The following is a 17,873-nucleotide window of genomic DNA, read 5'->3' as shown; positions in this document are numbered from 1 at the left end:
ATGAATTGGCGCTGCACTGTCGGAGGTGCCGTCTTTCGGATAAGACGTTAAACCGAGGCCCCGTCACTCTCTTGCTCTCTCAAGTGGACTTGAACCAGCGACCTTCTGACTCAGAGGCGAGCGTGCTACCCACTGATCCATGGTGCCCCTCGGTTCCTCTTCTCTCCCTGCGGAGAAGCCACTTGCCTCAGTTTCACGCCATCCCGAACAAGTTTCATGGCCAAGATGAGGGACTGATTGTTCATTTGCCTGGTGCGAAATCAGAAGAGGAAATGCTAGAAATGCACAGCAGGTCCATCAGGACCTGAGAAGTCAGCTTAAGGTTTCAGCTTGTCTGATCATCCTGCTGTTTACTTCCAGAATTGCCCATTTATCGTTCAGGTTTTCAGCGTTTCCTTTTGTTCTCATTCACTTCATTTCTTTTTCGGTGCTTGCTGTATATCAGCAGATAATTCCCATTGTTTGCTCCAACGGGATCTTACAGTTTCTAATTAGCAAACTTAGTATAATTACTTTTTGAAAATGTAATAAAAACTGCCTGGTGTTGCTTGCATATGAAAATTGATCAGTTCCAGATTTCCTAATTAAACTCCCTGAAGCGGGTTCACCTCCCCCAGCTCCTCTGCAGGAGACCATCTGAAAGAGAAATGCCGGTCATTGTGCTACGTGGCGCTTTCCAGCGCTTCTTGAAGTGAACAAGATTAGCAAACCAGGTTGGCACCAACGAGGTTCTATGCACAGTGCAGCCTGTGCACTCCTCCAATTCTGGCCTCTTGTGCATCCCCCAATTTAATGGCTCCACCATTGGCGGCCATGCCTTCAGCTGCCGCTCTAAACTTTGGAGTTCCCTCCCTCTACCCCTCTTCTCTAAGACGCTCCTTAAAACCTACCTCTTTGACCAAGCATTTGGTCGCCTGTCCTAAAAATCTCCTTATGTGGCTCGGTGTCCAATCTTGTTGGATAACGCTCCTGTGACGCGCCTTGGGAGGTTTTACTACATTAAAGGTGCTATATAAATGCAAGTTATTGTTTACAGCGAGCACAGGGTCAGTACCAGGCTGAGGGTAACTGGAGCTTTGTAGATATATCAGCATCTCTTCAGTTGGCGATGACTTGGAGGCACCCAGATCAGGGTACGTAATATTACTCCATAGACCTTGGAAAGGGCTGCTTCTTCTGCAAATGTTCACCCAAAAAATACTTTGAAGAAGTGTTTATATTTACATAGCGCCTTGTCGCATCTCTGAAAGCGCTTCAGTTATGATGAGTTGTTTTTGAAGTGCCGTGGTTGTTAGGTAGGCAAATATGGCGGCCCTTTTTGCAGGAAGAGCCAGATAAATGACCAGTTACACTGGTTTTTTTTGAGGGAGGAATGTTGACCAGGACACTGGGAGAATTCCCTGTTTTTTTTTTGAAAAGCGCTGCAGGGTTGCGGTTTATCTTCTAACTTGAATGATGGCACCACCAATAATGCAGCAACCATGCAGTACTGCACCTGAGTGTCAACCTACATTGTGCCCTCAAGTCTTGGTATGAGCTTAAACTCACCGAGGGCGGGAATTGTCAATCATGGAACATTACTCCCGGGAATTTGCTGTATTAGATATAAAAGCTCTATTTTACCGACCGTTGCAGGTACTTGAATGGTGACGATCGGCCCTTTTTGTTTAGTTCTCGTACCCTATTTCAGTCCTTATCTTGATGAATATATGGGAGAGCCACAGAATTAACACAGTTCACTAGGAACTGGGGTGTGAGTGTCCAGAACACACACAGCTGTTTGAGATTGTGTGTAATCTGGGTTCAAAACCAATTCCCAGAGGTAACAGTGATCTAATCAACTTGGCCAACCATTTTGAATTTATTTTAAAAAACCATAGTGAAGAAACACCGTAAATTCTTTTCATTCATTCATTTAAGGGATGTGGGCGTCGCTGGCAATGCCAGCATTTATTGCCCATCCCTAGTCGCCCTCGAGAAGGTGGTGGTGAGCCGCCTTCTTGAACCGCTGCAGTCCGTGTGGTGAAGGTGCTCCCACAGTGCTGTTAGGGAGGGAGTTCCAGGATTTTGACCCAGCGACGATGAAGGAACGGCGATATATTTCCAAGTCAGGATGGTGTGTGTGACTTCGTTATAGGAAGGATGTTAGAGCCATGGGAAGTGTACAGTGAAGATTCACTAGAATCATATGAGGAATGAGAGATTGAAGAAAGATTTGGAAAAATTGGGGCTTCATTCATTGAAACAGCAAAGATTATGGAAGTTTTCAAAATCATGAAGGGTTTCGAGAAGATTAAAAATTACGAGGGACTTGAATGGTTGTTTCCATTGGTTGGTTAGTTGGTAACCAGGGGCACCAACTCAAAACTATCACGAGAAGAGTGAAGAGGAAAGTTGGAAAATACCTTTCCTGAGAGAGGGTTATTAGAACTTGAAATGCTTAACTACAAGTGGCTATTGAGGCAAAGGCCTTAAAACGGAACCAAGTAAGTATTTGAAAGTGAAGAATATAAAAGGATGTGGGAGTGGAGTCGGTCATTCCAGCTGAAAACCTCACCGCAGCACTGGCACAGTGAGCTGAATGGTCACCGCCTGTACTGAAATTTTGGTGATTCCCTTAACAACAGCAGTTGGCCTCTGGCTAATGTCCAGACTTGCATATTTACAGCAGTTGACCATGTGGCCTTAAGGGGACGGGCCAGGTCACATTGCTGTGCCATAGCAGTAGATTAATTCATTGGCAGCCCTGTTCCTGGGACTAGGGACAGGGTCACTGGCAAGGCTTGGAAGCTAAGCAGAGCCAGGCCTGGTTAGTACCTGGAGGGGTGACCATCAGGGAAGACCAGGTGCAGAAGGTCACGGAAGGAGTCCCGGGAGGGGCGGCTGGTGAGCAGGCCTGGGCGTTGGGCTGAAGATTGTCGGACAGGAGGAATGGTGGAAATGGAATGGCGGCGCGCACAGACGCAGCGGCTTTGCTTCTCCCAGGACGGTGCTATTTACGTTTAATGTTAATGTTATTTGTACTGGACTCACGGGAGCTTGCAAGATCACATTTCGTTGTTCATGTACTTGTGCATTGTACAATGACAATAAAGTTGAATTATTATTATTATACTTCTGTCCTTAATAAAATAGCGCATCCCCTGACCTACTGTGAGTGACGCCATCGCAGATCCGCTAATGTTGGTGCAAAAACAGAAGTAACTTGTTCTAAGGGAGGAAGTGAAGCAAAAAGACAAGTTCTTGTCAAAGAATTAAAATTAAAGAGAATTATTTTTATTACTTCCCTGCCCCTCCCACAGGGGATGAGTTCCCCTCTTAACGATGAGCAGCAGAATGCTTGTTTTCCTCCATAATTAACTGCCCACTAATGAAATTGAGGAAGGCTTGTTTTAAAATGTGAATTGTGTTTTTATTGCATGCCATTGTTAGCTAATAAGTCTGTTTTTAGACTAGAACACCTTTTCGTAGTTCTGGTTCGCAAAGTAATTCTTTTGACTTTCTACAACCGCCTCGCCCCCTTTCCCCGCCTCGCCCCCTTTCCCCGCCTCGCCCCCTTTCCCCGCATCTTTACCATAAATTAGTGTTACCAGGCATTACTAGCCAAGACTTATGGATACCCATTTGAACATGTAGGGTAGATAGAGCGAAACTATTTCCTCTGGTGGGTGAGAGTCCAGAACAAGGGGACATAACCTTAAAGTTAGAGGTAGGCCATTCACGGGTGATGTCAGGAAGCACTTCTTCACACAAGGGGTTGTAGAAATCTGGAACTCTTTCTCCTCCACCCCCCCCCAAAAAAATAAGCTGTTGAGGCTGGGGGTCCATTGGAAATTTCAAAAGTGAGATTGGTTGGTTGATTTTTGTTAGGTAAGGGTTACAGAACCAAGCTGGGTAGATGAAGTTAAGATACAGATCAGCTATGATCTAATTGAATGGCGGAACAGGCTCGAGGGGCTGATTGGCCTCCTCCTGTTCCTATGTGGCTGTCTTGCAGTTGCTCCCACCACAGAAACGTTGAGGTGCTCTGCTCTAACTGCCCTGGATCGGAAAACTTGTACCTCACTGGGAATTCAGGCGACCAAAAGCTTGGTCAAAGAAGTAGGTTTTAAGGAATGTCTTAAAGGAGGAGAGAGAGAGGTAGCGAGGCGGAGAGGTTTAGGCAGGGAATTCCAGAGTTTAGGACCGAGGCAACAGAAAGCACGGACAACAATGGTGGGGCGATTATAATCAGGGATGCTCGAGGCCAGAATTAGAGGAGCGCAGATACCTCTTGGGGGGGGGGGGGGTTGTAGGGCTGGAGGAGATTACAGAGATAGGGAGGGGTGAGGCCACGGAGGGATTTGAAAACAAGGATGAGAATTTTGAAATCGAGGCGTTGCTTAACCGGGAGCCAATGTAGGCCAGCAAGCACAGGGGTGATGGGCGAACGAGACTTGGTGCGAGTTAGGACATGGGCAGCCGAGTTTTGGATCACCTCAAGTTTACGTAGGGTAGAATGTGGGAGGCCAGCCAGGAGTGCGTTGGAATAGCCAAGTCTAGAGGTAACAAAGGCATGGATGAGGGTTTCAGCAGCAGATGAGCTGAGGCAAGGGCGGAGACGGGCGATGTTACGATGTTCAGGGTGCAATATATAAGAAAGAAAGACTTGCATTTATATCGAGCCTTTCATGACCACTGGACGTCCCAAAGCGCTTTACAGCCAGTACTTCTGAAGAGTAGTAATATAGGAAGTGTGGCAGCCAAATTGCACACAGCAAGCTCCCACAAACAGCAGTGTGATAATGGCCAGTAAATCTCTTTGTGATGTTGGTTGAGAGATATATATTGGCCAGGACACTGGAGTTAACTAACCTGTTGTTCTTCGTATTAGTGCCGTGGGATCTTTTACGTCCACCTGAGAGAGTAGACGGGTGCCTTGGTTTAACGTCTCATTCAAAAGACGGCCCCTCCGACAGTGCAGCACTCCCTCAGCACTGCACTGGAAGTGTCAGCCTAGATTTTTGTGCTCAAGTCTTTGGAGTGGGGACTTGAACCCACAATCCTTCTGACTCCGAGGCGAGAGTGCTACCCACTTCCTTTTTTTTTTCTGATTTATTTCTGTTCTAACCTGTTTTTTTTCTCTCTGTCCTTTTCAGGAGGAGGCAGGCTCCCGTGTCTTTTCCTGTCACTGATCAGTTCACGTCCAGCCAGATGTAAAATCCGTGAAGATGGCCAGCACCACTCCGCTGCGATACTCTGAATAACTGCCAGAGAAACCAAGGCGGTTTACCGGAACGCTGGGAAAAAGTTTTTTTGACGCACCAGCATCTCGTGAACTGAACCTATTCAGTATTCTCACTAGGGTAACTGCAGTACAAAGCACCGGTCTGCCCTGAGCTGCATAATTAGCTGCGTTAAACTGTTCAGTAAGTCTGTTGTTGATCAGCGGCTACCCTTTGAGGTTCGTCCTGCCGGTATAAAACCTGACGGGCACCCAGGCTTGCTGGAAATTGCTGCCTTCAGCTCTGAGCAAATAGGATACAGGTGAACGAACACCCATAAACCGGAGCTGGCGTCACTCAATGGACATCCAGTTGCTTCTGAAAGGGGCCTCGCCTGGAATGGGCTGGAGTTCCACTGCAGGGCAGAGATAAAACGCAACCAGAGTCTGCTGTAATAAGCTTGTCCGTACTGAAGCACTGCAGTATCATCTGATTTCCAACCGGCTCAAAGTTCCTTTTCGTCTAAGTGGCCCAACTGGCTTAGGCCTAGCCAAGATCTCCACTGTCTTTTTTTATTTCCCAAGTTCGTTTCATTTTGCCAACTCAGATAAAACTGCAAGAGTGTTGATCAAAACTGGATTCCACCGTGGAGAACCTGGCTTTAACCCACGGCTGTCCTGGAGCTGGCTAGACTGGAGCAAACTCTGCATCAATGAGGTGACGAGTTCTTCCTGCGAGAGAGTGTGCAAGCGATCCTCGTAGTAATGCCCCGCCGAGGCCTTCTAATGCAGGCTTGGACACGGCGACTGCTGCTCGGCCTCGCTCTGTTTTTCTGTCTCATCTCCCTATTGTACTTGCTCGAGTGCACCCCCCGGCCGGATAATGACTCTCTCCTTCTTGGTATTCCAGGCAAACCATACGGCAAAGAATACTATCAGGCCCTCCTGCAGGAACAGGAGGAGCACTACCTGTCTCGCGCGGCGAGCCTCAAGCGACAGATCACTCAGCTGAAGCAGGAGCTCCAGGAGATGAGTGAGAAACTGAAATCCGTGCAGGAGAAGAAGGGGCCAGCTCTCAATGGGGCAGGAGCCCAGAACAGCAAGGAGAATTTTCCCAATGATCTGCTGGAGTTCTTGCACTCGCAGATCGACAAGGCTGAGGTGAGCATGGGCGCCAGGGTCCCCAGCGAGTACGCGGTGGTGCCTTTTGAAAGCTTCACTCTGACTAAAGTATACCAGCTGGAGATGGGCCTGACCCGGCACCCGGAGGAGAAAGCGGTGAGGAAGGATCGAAGGGATGACTTCGCTGAAGCCATTGAGGCTGGCTTGGAGGTGCTGAATAACCCTGAGGAGGAGGATGACGAAGATGATGATGACCGAATGCAGAAACACACCTACACTGAGAATGACTTTGTAGAAGGTGCAGTACCCTATAGAATATTTACAATAAGTGATGGGTCCATAGTACAGGAAACTTTGTGCTATCCGGCACCGACGGGACTGAGCTGTTGCCGTCCCATCAAAACTGCCGGACAAACCAGCGCTAATGTTGAAACATACGGAGATTTCCGTATCTGGCAACAAACCCTGTTGCTTAGCAACAGCTTCTAAACAGTCGGCCGTACCTTGCAAGCGTCTCTGTAGCTTAGCAACAGTTTCAGCGAGACCTTGCAGAGCCTGACTGGTGGAAAAAAAAGCAACTAAAAGAAAAAAACCTAACGAAACAGCTCCTGATTTTTGCCAGTGGCTCGAGCATTCCGGACAGTTAACCTCCGGATAAACCAAAGTTTCCTGTTATGGAGTTGAGCATGACAAAGAAAGAAAGACTTGCATTTATATAACACCTTTCACAACCTCAGGACATCCCAAAGCGCTTTACAGCCAATGAAGTACCTTTTGAAGTGTAGTCACTGTAGGAAACGTGGCAGCCAATTTGCACACAGCAAGCTCCCACAAACAGCAACATGATGATGACCAGATAATTTGTTTGTCGTGATGTTGGTTGAGGAATAATTTTTGGCCAGGATACCGGGGATAACTCCCCTGCTGCTTCTTGGGTGGGATGGCTGTCGGTGTAGGGACCGGGTGCTAGGGTTTGGATGATCAGCCATGATCTCGTTGAATGGCGGAGCAGGCTCGAAGGGCCGAATGGCCTACTCCTGCTCCGAGTTTCTATGTTTCTATGTTTCTTTGGAATAGTGCCATGGGATCTTTTACATCCACCTGAGAGAGCAGATGGGGCCTCGGTTTAACGTCTCTTCTGAAAGACAGCACCTCCGACGGTGCAGCACTCCCTCAGCACTGCGCTGGAAGTGTCAGCCTGGATTTTTGTGCTCAAGTCTCTGGAGTGGGACTTGAACCCACAACCTTCTGTGTAGTTGTATAGTTACAGAGCTGTATAGTCTTGTTGGGGGCATGTTTTAACCAACAGCATTGCAAGGACCCAACTACTTTCAGTTAAGACAAGCCATAAGCATGCAACTGCCTTATGCATTCACTTGACATCATTTTGCCTGCTATTTTAATGGTGTTGTTGCCCTTGTAGAGCTAGACTGGTGCTCCAGTGCAGTACTGAAGGAGTGTTGTATTGTCAGAGGTGCAGTCCTTTAGATGATTAAACTTAAGATGAGTCCCAGCCTCCCACCTCTGGTGGATAAGATGAATGTTAAGGAATACGTGGCACTGATCAAAAAAGAACAGAGTGTTCTCTGACCGGGTAAACACTCCTATCAGCACCGCCACAAACGGATTAACTGGTCAATCATCTGCATTGCTGTTTGTGGAATTTAGGTCTGTGCAAAATACCACTGTTTTATCTTAAAGAATCCAACCGTGAAGCTGCGCACATATAAATAAATGAATTAAAAAATGCTACTTTAAAGAAAAAAGATTTATTCGAGCACTAATGTACAGCATCCACATTAATTACTGTGTGGACAGGCACGCCTTGGACGTTGCTGCCTTCTCCTCAACTCATCTCAAACATGCTCGGGGAGTGCCCGAAAGAATCCCCATCCTTGGACTATAATGTCCCTTTAAGCAGGCCAGGTCCCTGGACTCCTGCTATGCCCGTTTTTGTATTGGCCGCGGCGCACATTGTGGGCAGAGCTTCACCCAAAGTTGTGAGATTTGGCTTGGGGGCCAGACCTCCGTAAATATATTAATTAAGTGAGGCTCGTGCACATCGATAGTACGGCCTCGTGCCCCCCCCTGAAACTACGGGTCTCTAACTGGCAGCCGCTGGTAGAGCCGTACACAATATATCGTAATGCTCCCAAACTGCTGCCAACTAAGACCTTGTACACGTTTAACATTACCGACTTGCTTTGCATTCTCTAACTCTAGATACAAAGGGCTGGATTTTGTCAATGGGGACGTGATGGAGGCGGGACTCCCACTTTTTGGGTTGTAGTCCCGCCTCCATCGACTTGTGGCCAACCCACGCTATTTTCCCTTGATTGACCTTGTTAAGCCCGCCCAGCGGGCTCAGCAGGCCAATTAAGGGACACCTGGTTACTGGTGACGTCAGCGAGTGACATTTCATCTGTCAAGAGCTTTTGACAGATTGAAAAATCAGCGTTTGACAGCTCTGTGAAGCTTTCAAACACTGACAATCTGTCTTCTAACTTGAGTCCTTCTACTCAGACTCAGTTAGAGATCTCTCCAGACCAGAAAGCAGAGGCTGCAGCTTTTGACAGTTCAGCGGCCATTCTGCTTTCTGTGCCGGTGAGCTGAGGGACTCCCGAGAACTGAAGGAAGGAAGCCTGCAGGAGAAAGTAAAGGTAAGTAAAACTTATTAAAACACTTTACACTTACCTCACACACTTACCTCTGCACACATGCACCCATCACTCACCTGCACAACGGACATCTCGACCCCTGCAGACCGACGGTCCGCCTCGCTAACTTGGCGTGGTTTGGAGCCGTCGGGAAGCCCACACTTCAGGGCTAAAAATAGGGATTAGGCCAAAAACTGCCTGTTAACTACCCGTTAACAGGCAGTTAATTAGCACTAATCCCCTTCCCGCCTCGGGGAGGCGGCTCCCAGCACAGGTCGGATACCCGCCTCCTGAGACATTGGCACAGAGGCGGGTTGGGGGCGGGATGGGTTCCTGCCCCCCCGATTCTGCAATTTTCCCACCACTCCCGCCTCCAAACCCACCTCCTCGGGGCTTGGAAATTCGAGCCCAAAGATTCTGTGTGCTGTTTTTTAATGGCTGTATTTAATTGTACTCCAGTACCATTCTTTTTGAGTAATAACCTCTATTAGCTGTTCCACATCCACCTGGGAGTTATATAATCTCGGATCCCCCTGAAAACTGAGGCAGAGAAGCTTAGTTATTAAGGGTACGGTAGCATGGTGGTTATGTTACTGGACTAGTAATCCAGAGGCCTGCATTTATAACCTGGAGACGTGAGTTCAAACCCCACCACGGTGAGAAACTATTAAATGTTGCTGTTCAGAGAGATTTAGGTGTCCGGTACAGGAATCACAGAGTTAGCGTGCAGGTGCAGCAAGCAATGAGGAAGGCAAATGGCATGTTGGGTTTATTGCAAGGGGGTTGGAGTATAAGAGTAAGGAGGTCTTGCTACACTTGTACAGGGCTTTGATGAGACCACACCTGGAGTACTGGGCACAGTTTTAGTCTCTTTATCTGAGGAAGCACATACTTGCCTTAGAGGCGGTGCAACGAAGGTTCACTAGATTGTTCCCTGGGATGAGAGGGTTGTCCTATGAGGCGAGCTTGAGTAGACTGGGGCCTATACTCTCTAGAGTTTAGAAGAATGAGAGGTGATCTCATTGAAACATAGAAGATTCTTAGAGGAATTGACAGGATAGATGCAGAGAGGTTGTTTCCCCTGGCTGGAGAGTCTAGAACTCGGGGGCACAGTCTCAGGTAAGGGGTCGGCCATTTAAGACTGAGATGAGGAATTTCTTCACTCAGAGGGTTGTGAATCTTTGGAATTCTCTACCCCAGAGGGCTGTGGATGCTGAATCATTGAGTATATTCAAGGCTTAGATATAGATTTTTGAACTCTAGGGAAATCAAGGGATGTGGAGATCGGGCGGGAAAGTGGAGTTGAGGTCGAAGATCAGCCATGATCTCATTGAATGGTGCAGTGGGCTCGAGGGGCCGAATGGCCTACTCCTGCTCCTAGTTCTTATGTTCGTGGCAATTTGTGAATTTGAATTCAGTTGATTAAATAAATCTGCAATAAGTTGTCGTAAAAATCCATCTAGTTCAATAATGCCCTTTAGGGAAGGAAATCTGCCGTCCTTACCCGGTCTGGCCTATATGTGACTCCTGACTCGCAGCAATGTGGTTGACTCTTAACTGCCCTCTGAAATGGCCGAGCAAGTCACCCAGTCATATCAAACCGCTACAAAAAAGCCTCCACACTGACTGCAGCGGTTCAAGAAGACAGCTCACCGCCACCTTCTCGAGGGCAATTAGGGATGGGCAATAAATGCTGGCCTTGCCAGAGATGCCCACATCCTGTGAATGAATACATAAAAAAAAAAAAATCAACGCCATTTATTTTTTCTGAGCACTCTGTTGTAATACACCATTCTTCTTGAAGCCTAACTGGTTTAATTTTTTGAAGCGTTGCAATATAGGAAACGTGGCAGCCAATTTGCGCACAGCAAGCTCCCACAAACAGCAATGTGATATGACCAGATGATCTGTTTTAGTGATGTTGGTGGAGGGATAAATATTGACCAGGACACCAGCGAAAACTCCATTGCGCTTCGCAATAGTGTGTGTGCGTGTGCGTTACCCCTGACTGAAAACTGGGTGATCAGTGGCATGAAACAACGGCCATTGCTCGCTATTAACTGAAATTTGTTTCTAATGTGGTACACGCTAGTTAATGGACAACCCAGTTCATTGGAATGTGCAACTAAAGGCCCCATTTGCTCAGGCTCAACTTCATTACCATTACATTGTAATAGAAAAAAGAACTAATTTGCAGAAGCTATTAGCGCTGCTGATTTATAACTACATTTTGATACCCGAGAGCAGCCGCTAAGACTGGCAGTCGGAATTGGTCTGAGCCTTTCAGGTGTCGGCTTGCCTTAGTTGGTACAGGAAACTCTTTTTTATCCGGGACCGGTGTGGTGCCGGTTTATCAAAAAGTCCGGATTACAGAGAGGTATAGTAAAAGGTACGAGAGCTCCGTACACAGCAACAAATCCAGGCTTCCCTGTTGCTTAGCAACAGGTGCAGGAACCCCAGCCACAAGATCCAAGCGTCCCTGTTGCTTAGCAACAGGTGCAGGAACCGGCCACAAGATCCAAGCGTCCCTGTTGCTTAGCAACAGGTGCAGGAACCCGGCCACAAGCTCCAGGAACGGCCACTAATATGAATTAAAACTTACCTGAACCTACTCCTGAATTTTGCCGGTTAACAGAGATTTCCGGTTATTTAGGTGCTGGTAAATCGAGAGTTTCCTGTAGCACTCTCGTCTCCGAGTCGAAGGGTTGCAGCTTTGGGCCCCATTCCAGGACTTGACCACATAATCTAGGCTAACCTAGTGCAGTGGTGAAGCAGTGCTGCATTGTCAGAGGCGCCGTCCTTTGGCTCAGATGTTCAACTGTGACCCTCCTGTCTGCCAGCTCAGGTGGACGTCGATTAATCTCTTTACTCGGAGGGTTGTTGGAGCAAGGTACGTTTTGCCACAGGGAATGGTTGAAGCAGAGACGATTGCACCTTTTAAGGGAAAATTGGATCAATAATTGAAGCAGATGTTTGAAGCCGGGCTACGGGGCGAGATCAGGACATTGGGATTCGTTTTGGACTGTTCCAACAAAGAGCAGGCACAGGCACGATGGGCCGAATGGCCTCATTCTGTGCTGTAAACTTGCGTTAACACTGCAGCTTCCGTGTTCTCAGTTCATTTAAAGTGCTTCGCGACCCATGAATTATTTTTTGCAGTGTAGTGTAGACTCGGCTATTCCAGTGCACTCCCAGTCGGCCTCCCACCTTCCACCCTCCATAAACTTGAGCTCATCCAAAACTCTGCTGCCCCGTGTACAAACTCGCACCAAGTCCCGTTCACCCGTCGCCCCCTGTGCTCGCTGACCTACATTGGCTTGGTACTGAATTAGTAGGTGAGTTAAATCCAGTGATCTGATCGCAGACAGGAGCTAAAAGAGCAGTGAAAGTCTGCATTCAGGTGAGATTCATCGCAGCCTTTTGATGCCACCTCATTTAAGGGGCAGTTTGAGCTAATCCATGCTATGTAGAAAAATAGCTGGTGAAACAAAATAGTTCTCAAAGTAACTTGCGTCATAGCTTCCCCACTAGCTCTGTCGCTCAAGGCCATGAGTAGCTGAGCTGCATAGGTTCCCTCGACATGGAGGGTAATTGGTGTCAACAGAACTGCAGACGATTTCAGGAAAGGAGGAGAAGGCAGCAACTTGGGAGAATATCTGAAAGCATTGTTTCCAACGCGTACGCAAATCCCAGGCTCGTGACGCTGAAACTGGTTGTCTTCCTTGCCCCTGCTTGGCTTCCATTGCCATACCCAAGAGGGCCAAGAACCTGCTCCCGAACCTCCGCCCCATCATCAGTCCGTGATTGTTTCTTCACCTCCGAACTGGTGAGTTCTGTGGGCATCTCGCCTCCCCCATGGTCCAGTGCGTCAATGTTCCGATACGCTACACTGTCGTGCTGCCCTCCACTCCCCCAGCCCGTTTATCCTGCAAGGAGTTGTATATTAACCCTGATGCTCTGTTTGTCTTATAATCACAAACTCTGCATATGGGGGAGGTGGGGAGCGGATAATTTTAAGATGCATGTATTTCCCACAGCAAACAACAAAGCAACAAACTTGTTGGCAGAACTGAGACCAAATTAAATGGGAATTGAATTAAGAACCTTGTATATAGTCCCATAATCTTTCTGTGTGTAGGCTGTTAATGGGGTACTTAAAGACTGCTTAACAGGGATTACTGTATACGTGAGATCTCTCCTCCTATCCAGGCTCGACTCACGTCATTAGCGATCACCTTAAATCGCATCATTCTCAATTTTGCAGATTTTCAATTGGATTTATGCACAAAAATGTAAATCATTAAAGGGCAATCATGATGTAGGGAGGGGAATACAGAAATTATGCTGTGAGATACTATATGAACCCTGTTCTTTCTCTATTTGCAGAGGCATTAACCTATTTATTTTCAGCAGGCTAACTCCTCCACTGACAGGAATTTCAGACAACTGTGCGAAGAGTTCCCACGCTAGTATTCCATAGTGTCATTAAAGCACTAATTTATTTTCTTTCTCCCTTCTGGGCAAGGAAGTGCCGCTCCTGTGCCAGGAGACTTGCCCCTATCCCAACAGCTGAGATCAGACCGACACCGACCGTGCGTGGGTGCCGAGCCAATATGCCAATCCCATCTCCCTCGGCATCAGTAAGGAGGCTTCTACTCCAGAGACTTGAGCACAAAAATCTGGACGTGACACTCCAGTGCAGTGCTGAGGGAGTGCTGCATTGTCGGAGGTGTCATCTTTCGGATGGGATGCTAAACCGAGGACCCGTCTGCGCTCTCAGGTGGACGTAAAAGATCCCACGGCCACTATTTCGAAGAAGAGATGGGGCATTATCCCAATTATCCTGGTCAATATTTATCCCTCAATCAACATCACTAAAACAGATTATCAGCTCATTATAACATTGCTGTTTGTAGGAGCCTGTTTGCAAATTGACTGCCACATTTCCTACACCACAACACTTCAAAAAGTACTTCATTGGCTGTAAAGTGCTTTGGGATGTCCTGTGGTCATAAAAGGTGCTGAATAAATACAAATCTTTCTTTCTTTACCTCATTGTTTGAAGTGGGTCAATTTAATATTTGGACTTGCGTGAATGGAAATGCTTCCAATTATGCAGGTTAGCTACTCGATCTGTTTGAGCACAACAGCCCTCATACTTATTCTAATCTGCTTCAAAACTATGAATGGAGAGTGAGGTATATGTTGAGGTTTCACGGTATAAGATGGCCCATCTCACCAGTAGATACAGATCAGCCAGGATCTGATTGAATGGCAGAACAGGCTGGAGGGGCTGAATTGCCTGTTCCTAGGTTCCTATGGTTGCTAGCTCTCAGGCATTCTATAAATATCAGCAACTTCTCACAAGATTCTGATCCTTTGTAGCTTTTTAGGCAGTGAGCTATTTGTTAATTAAAATTTTGGACTGCAGCATTATCAAAAGGAAAGCCAAGAATCTGCGCGCAATACGGTGAAAGAAATGTAATCGGTCACGTGTATGTTGCAAAACCCGAGAGTCTTGCGCAGCTTCAAACACAACAGCAGGATGAGCGCGGCACTGATTCAAATTGACGAGGTAGATTTCGGAATGGTGTAAGGTGTGCATGCAAAGAGTGAGCGATACGTGGAATAGACTTCTAGCGAGGGTAGTGGAGGCAAAAGCCAGCTGGCTGTTGTAATGTGGGGGGGGTGGTGTGTACTGTAGGGTCTGGATATCGTTGGGTACGTTTTTTTATTCATTCATGTGATGTGGACGTCGCTGGCAAGGCCGGCATTTATTGCCCATCCCTAATTACCTTTGAGAAGGTGGTGGTGAGCCACCACCTTGAATACAACTGAGCGGCTTGCGCAGCCATTTCAGAGGGCAATTAAGAGTCAATCGCACTGCTGTGGGTCTGGAGTCACATATCGGCCAGACCGGGTAAGGGCGGCAGATTTCCTTCCCTAAAGGACATTAGTGAACCAGGTGGGTTTTTATGACAATTGGGTAGTTTCATGGTCACCATTACTGATAATTCTTTTAATTCCAGATTTAGTTAAATAATTGAATTTAAATTCCCCAGCTGCTGTCTCTATCTCTGAATCCTTCATCCAGGCTTCTGAATTACGAGTCTAGCATCATAACCACTATGGTGTTTGTGGACTCAACACCACAAAAATTGCCATGAAAAGCTTCCAGATGGTTGCTTTAAAAAAAAAAACCCACACCAACTGGTTTGTTAATGTCCTTCAGGGAAGGAAATCTACTTGAATGTGACTCCAGTTCACACTAGGTTGTTGACACAATGCTCTCTAAAGTGCCCTCGTAAGCTGTAAAACAATCGCCCCTGCTCGCTAAGGGGGAAAAAAAATCAGGCGGCCTCTCGGCAATGCCCCAAGCATCCGTCAGCATTTTGTTGGGCACGCAATCACATCCATGTTCCCCTCCAAGTCACACAACATCCTTACTTGGGCATATAATCATTGTTTCTTAATCGTCGCTGGGTCGATATCCTGCAGTTCTCCATCTGACACCATTGTGGGAATGCCATCAACTCGAGGACTGCGGCAGTTCCAGGGGAAGGCCCACCATAACCTTCGCAGGGCATCTAAGGAAGGGCAACTAATGCCGCCTTTCCAGTATCGCCCACATCCTGAGAACAAACATTTAAAAAAAAAAGATCCGGTAGGATGGGCCGAATGGTCTCCTTCATCTGTATGTATCTTGTAGTCTTGCGACCTGGATAAGTGTCTGATCTTGATACACTGGCCTTATACTGAGGAAGTGCCGCACTGCATGAGATGCTAAATGAGACCCTGCGCCCATTTCAGTGGTTCAGGTGGATGTTAAAGATCCCAAGGCACTTTTCAAAGAACAGAGAATACTCCTGGTGTCCCGGCCAACACCGTGAAAAACAGATCAACATTTTCCCCATTTGCTATTGTACACGGTGCCAGCGTACCATTTGTTAGTATGGTTGCATGGTGCCGGCATACCATTTGTCGGCACGGTGACCAATATTCCCATTTAGCTGTTCGGCCACGCAACTGTATGAAGCTCCCACGCAGGCCGCTTGCCGGTTTCTCAGTGGAAAAACTGCGCATGCGCGGAAGTTTGAATGGGCTCCTTAAAGGGGCCGCACACCCAAAAAAGAAGAGGGAACATTGACGGTGTTTGTGTGTCATTTGTTGGTGATTTTCTATCTTTTTTAAAAGATTGTAGAGTGGCTGTATTTAATCAAAGCGAAGTGTGCACTTAACTTGCAGACATGTTGACGCAGTCGTCTGTCTTCTGAGACTGGATTGTATTTGTATTGCATTTTGTCTAGAGTCCACTGTCCTGTCTGCCTGGCTGGCTCCCATCCATCTCCTACAGTAAACTCTGCATGTGGTTTGATTTGAGCACAGTACAGTTAGAATCCACTGAGCTTAGCTCACCAGGACTAGACAATGAACACAGGGCCCTTTCTTTACCTTCAGACCCTGAGGGTTTAGTGTAGGAATGCAACACTAACCATTAGTTAAACCTCTGCGGGGGTGGATTGGGGGAATGGATTACAGTGGGACCGGTCTCCATTTAAGGTGGATTGTAATTCTGTGGCCGTCATTGACTTCCTTCGGGACCATACACAGGCACACATTATGTTCACAATTGGGGAAAAAAAAATTGTGGGACGAGTACATATCAAAATAAGTTGTGACATTAGCCTGTTTTACGGAATACTCTTAATCTATATTACAGACTGTGCATGTCTGGTAGATGCTGAGGTGTTGTTTTCCCCTGGCTGGAGAGTCTAAAACTAGGGGGCATAGTCTCAGGATAAGGGGTCGACCATTTAGAACTGAGATGAGGAGGAATTCCTTCAATGAGGGTTGTGAATCTTTGGAATCCCCTACCCCAGAGGGATGTGGTTGCTGAATCATTGAGTATATTCAAGGCCGAGATTGCTAGATTTTTGGGCATCAAGGGATATGGGGATTGGGCGGGAAAGTGGAGTTGAGGTCGAAGATCAACGGTGATCTTATTGAATGGTGGAGCAGGCTCGAGGGGCCGTATGGCCTACTCCTGCTGCTAGTTCTTAAGTACAGAGATGAATAGATTTTGTGGAGAAAATGTTTAAATGTCGTGGGGAAGGGGAGAGGGAATGTGAGGGAAATTCCTATTTGGATGAATCAGGGTGTTCTGTGGGCTAAATGCATTTTAAAGATGTGTATCGAACAGAACCGTTTTCAGGTTAGCGCTACTGGCTACTTCCATTTTGGATAGGAATTCCACACTCAGTAAGTCCATGGACACACGTTTCTTTGCTCTGGGCAAAGAGGAGGGGTTAAAGGTCATGCCAGGGACTCTGGGAGATATTTGGTAACCTTGGGTACTGTTGGGGCTCGTGTGCCTGTGGCATCAGATCCTGTACGAGGACGCTACCTGCGCACTGTAAACATGGACACATGGCACACCTAGCAGTGAGTAGCTTAGCTCAGATATGCACTGTCAACTCTTGCTTATGTGAAGCACTCATTGGGTCAGATGTCATAAGAGGAGGTGCAGCTTCAAAGCATCTTCTGTGGACAAAAAAAAGACTTGCATTTCTATAGCGCCTTTCACGACCTCAGGATGTCCCAAAGTGCTTTACAGCCAGTGAAGTACTTTTGAAATGCAGCCACTGTTGTAATGTGGGAAACACAGCAGCCAATTTACACACCGCAAGCTCCCACAAACAGCAATGTGATAATGACCGGATAATCTGTTTTTAATGATGTTGATTGAGGGATAAATATTGGCCCAGGACACCGGGGAGAACTCCACTGCTCTTCTTCGAAATAGTGACCGTGGGATCTTTTACGTCCACCCGAGAGCGTGGACAGGGCCTCGGTTTAACGTCTCATCCAAAAGACAACACCTCCGACAGTGC

The 17,873-nt window shown here is 47.2% G+C and overlaps 1 protein-coding gene across 5 annotated transcripts in view; it reads left to right on the top strand.

Annotated features, from left to right (window-relative positions):
• The window catches only part of csgalnact2 (chondroitin sulfate N-acetylgalactosaminyltransferase 2), a 112,103-nt gene that overhangs the window by 25,648 nt on the left and 68,582 nt on the right, over positions 1-17,873 (top strand). For 3 of the 5 annotated variants that reach the window (XR_015074210.1, XM_085970612.1, XM_085970611.1), the window contains exon 3: positions 5,139-6,623. Coding sequence is in view for 4 of the 5 variants with exons in the window: in XM_085970612.1 (XP_085826738.1) it covers positions 5,969-6,623 (655 nt within the window). In the remaining variant the exon portion in view is untranslated. The remainder of the gene's footprint in view (positions 1-5,138; positions 6,624-17,873) is intronic. The other 2 variants (XM_085970615.1, XM_085970614.1) reach the window with 2 other exon arrangements.

The sequence above is a fragment of the Somniosus microcephalus genome, chromosome 29 (genome assembly GCF_052327205.1).
Source record: "Somniosus microcephalus isolate GS21.2 chromosome 29, FLI_Smic_1.0, whole genome shotgun sequence".
NCBI classification, from domain to species: Eukaryota; Metazoa; Chordata; class Chondrichthyes; order Squaliformes; family Somniosidae; genus Somniosus; species Somniosus microcephalus.
The sequence above is the reverse complement of the archived record's forward strand: the minus strand, read 5'-3'. Positions and strand labels throughout refer to the sequence as shown.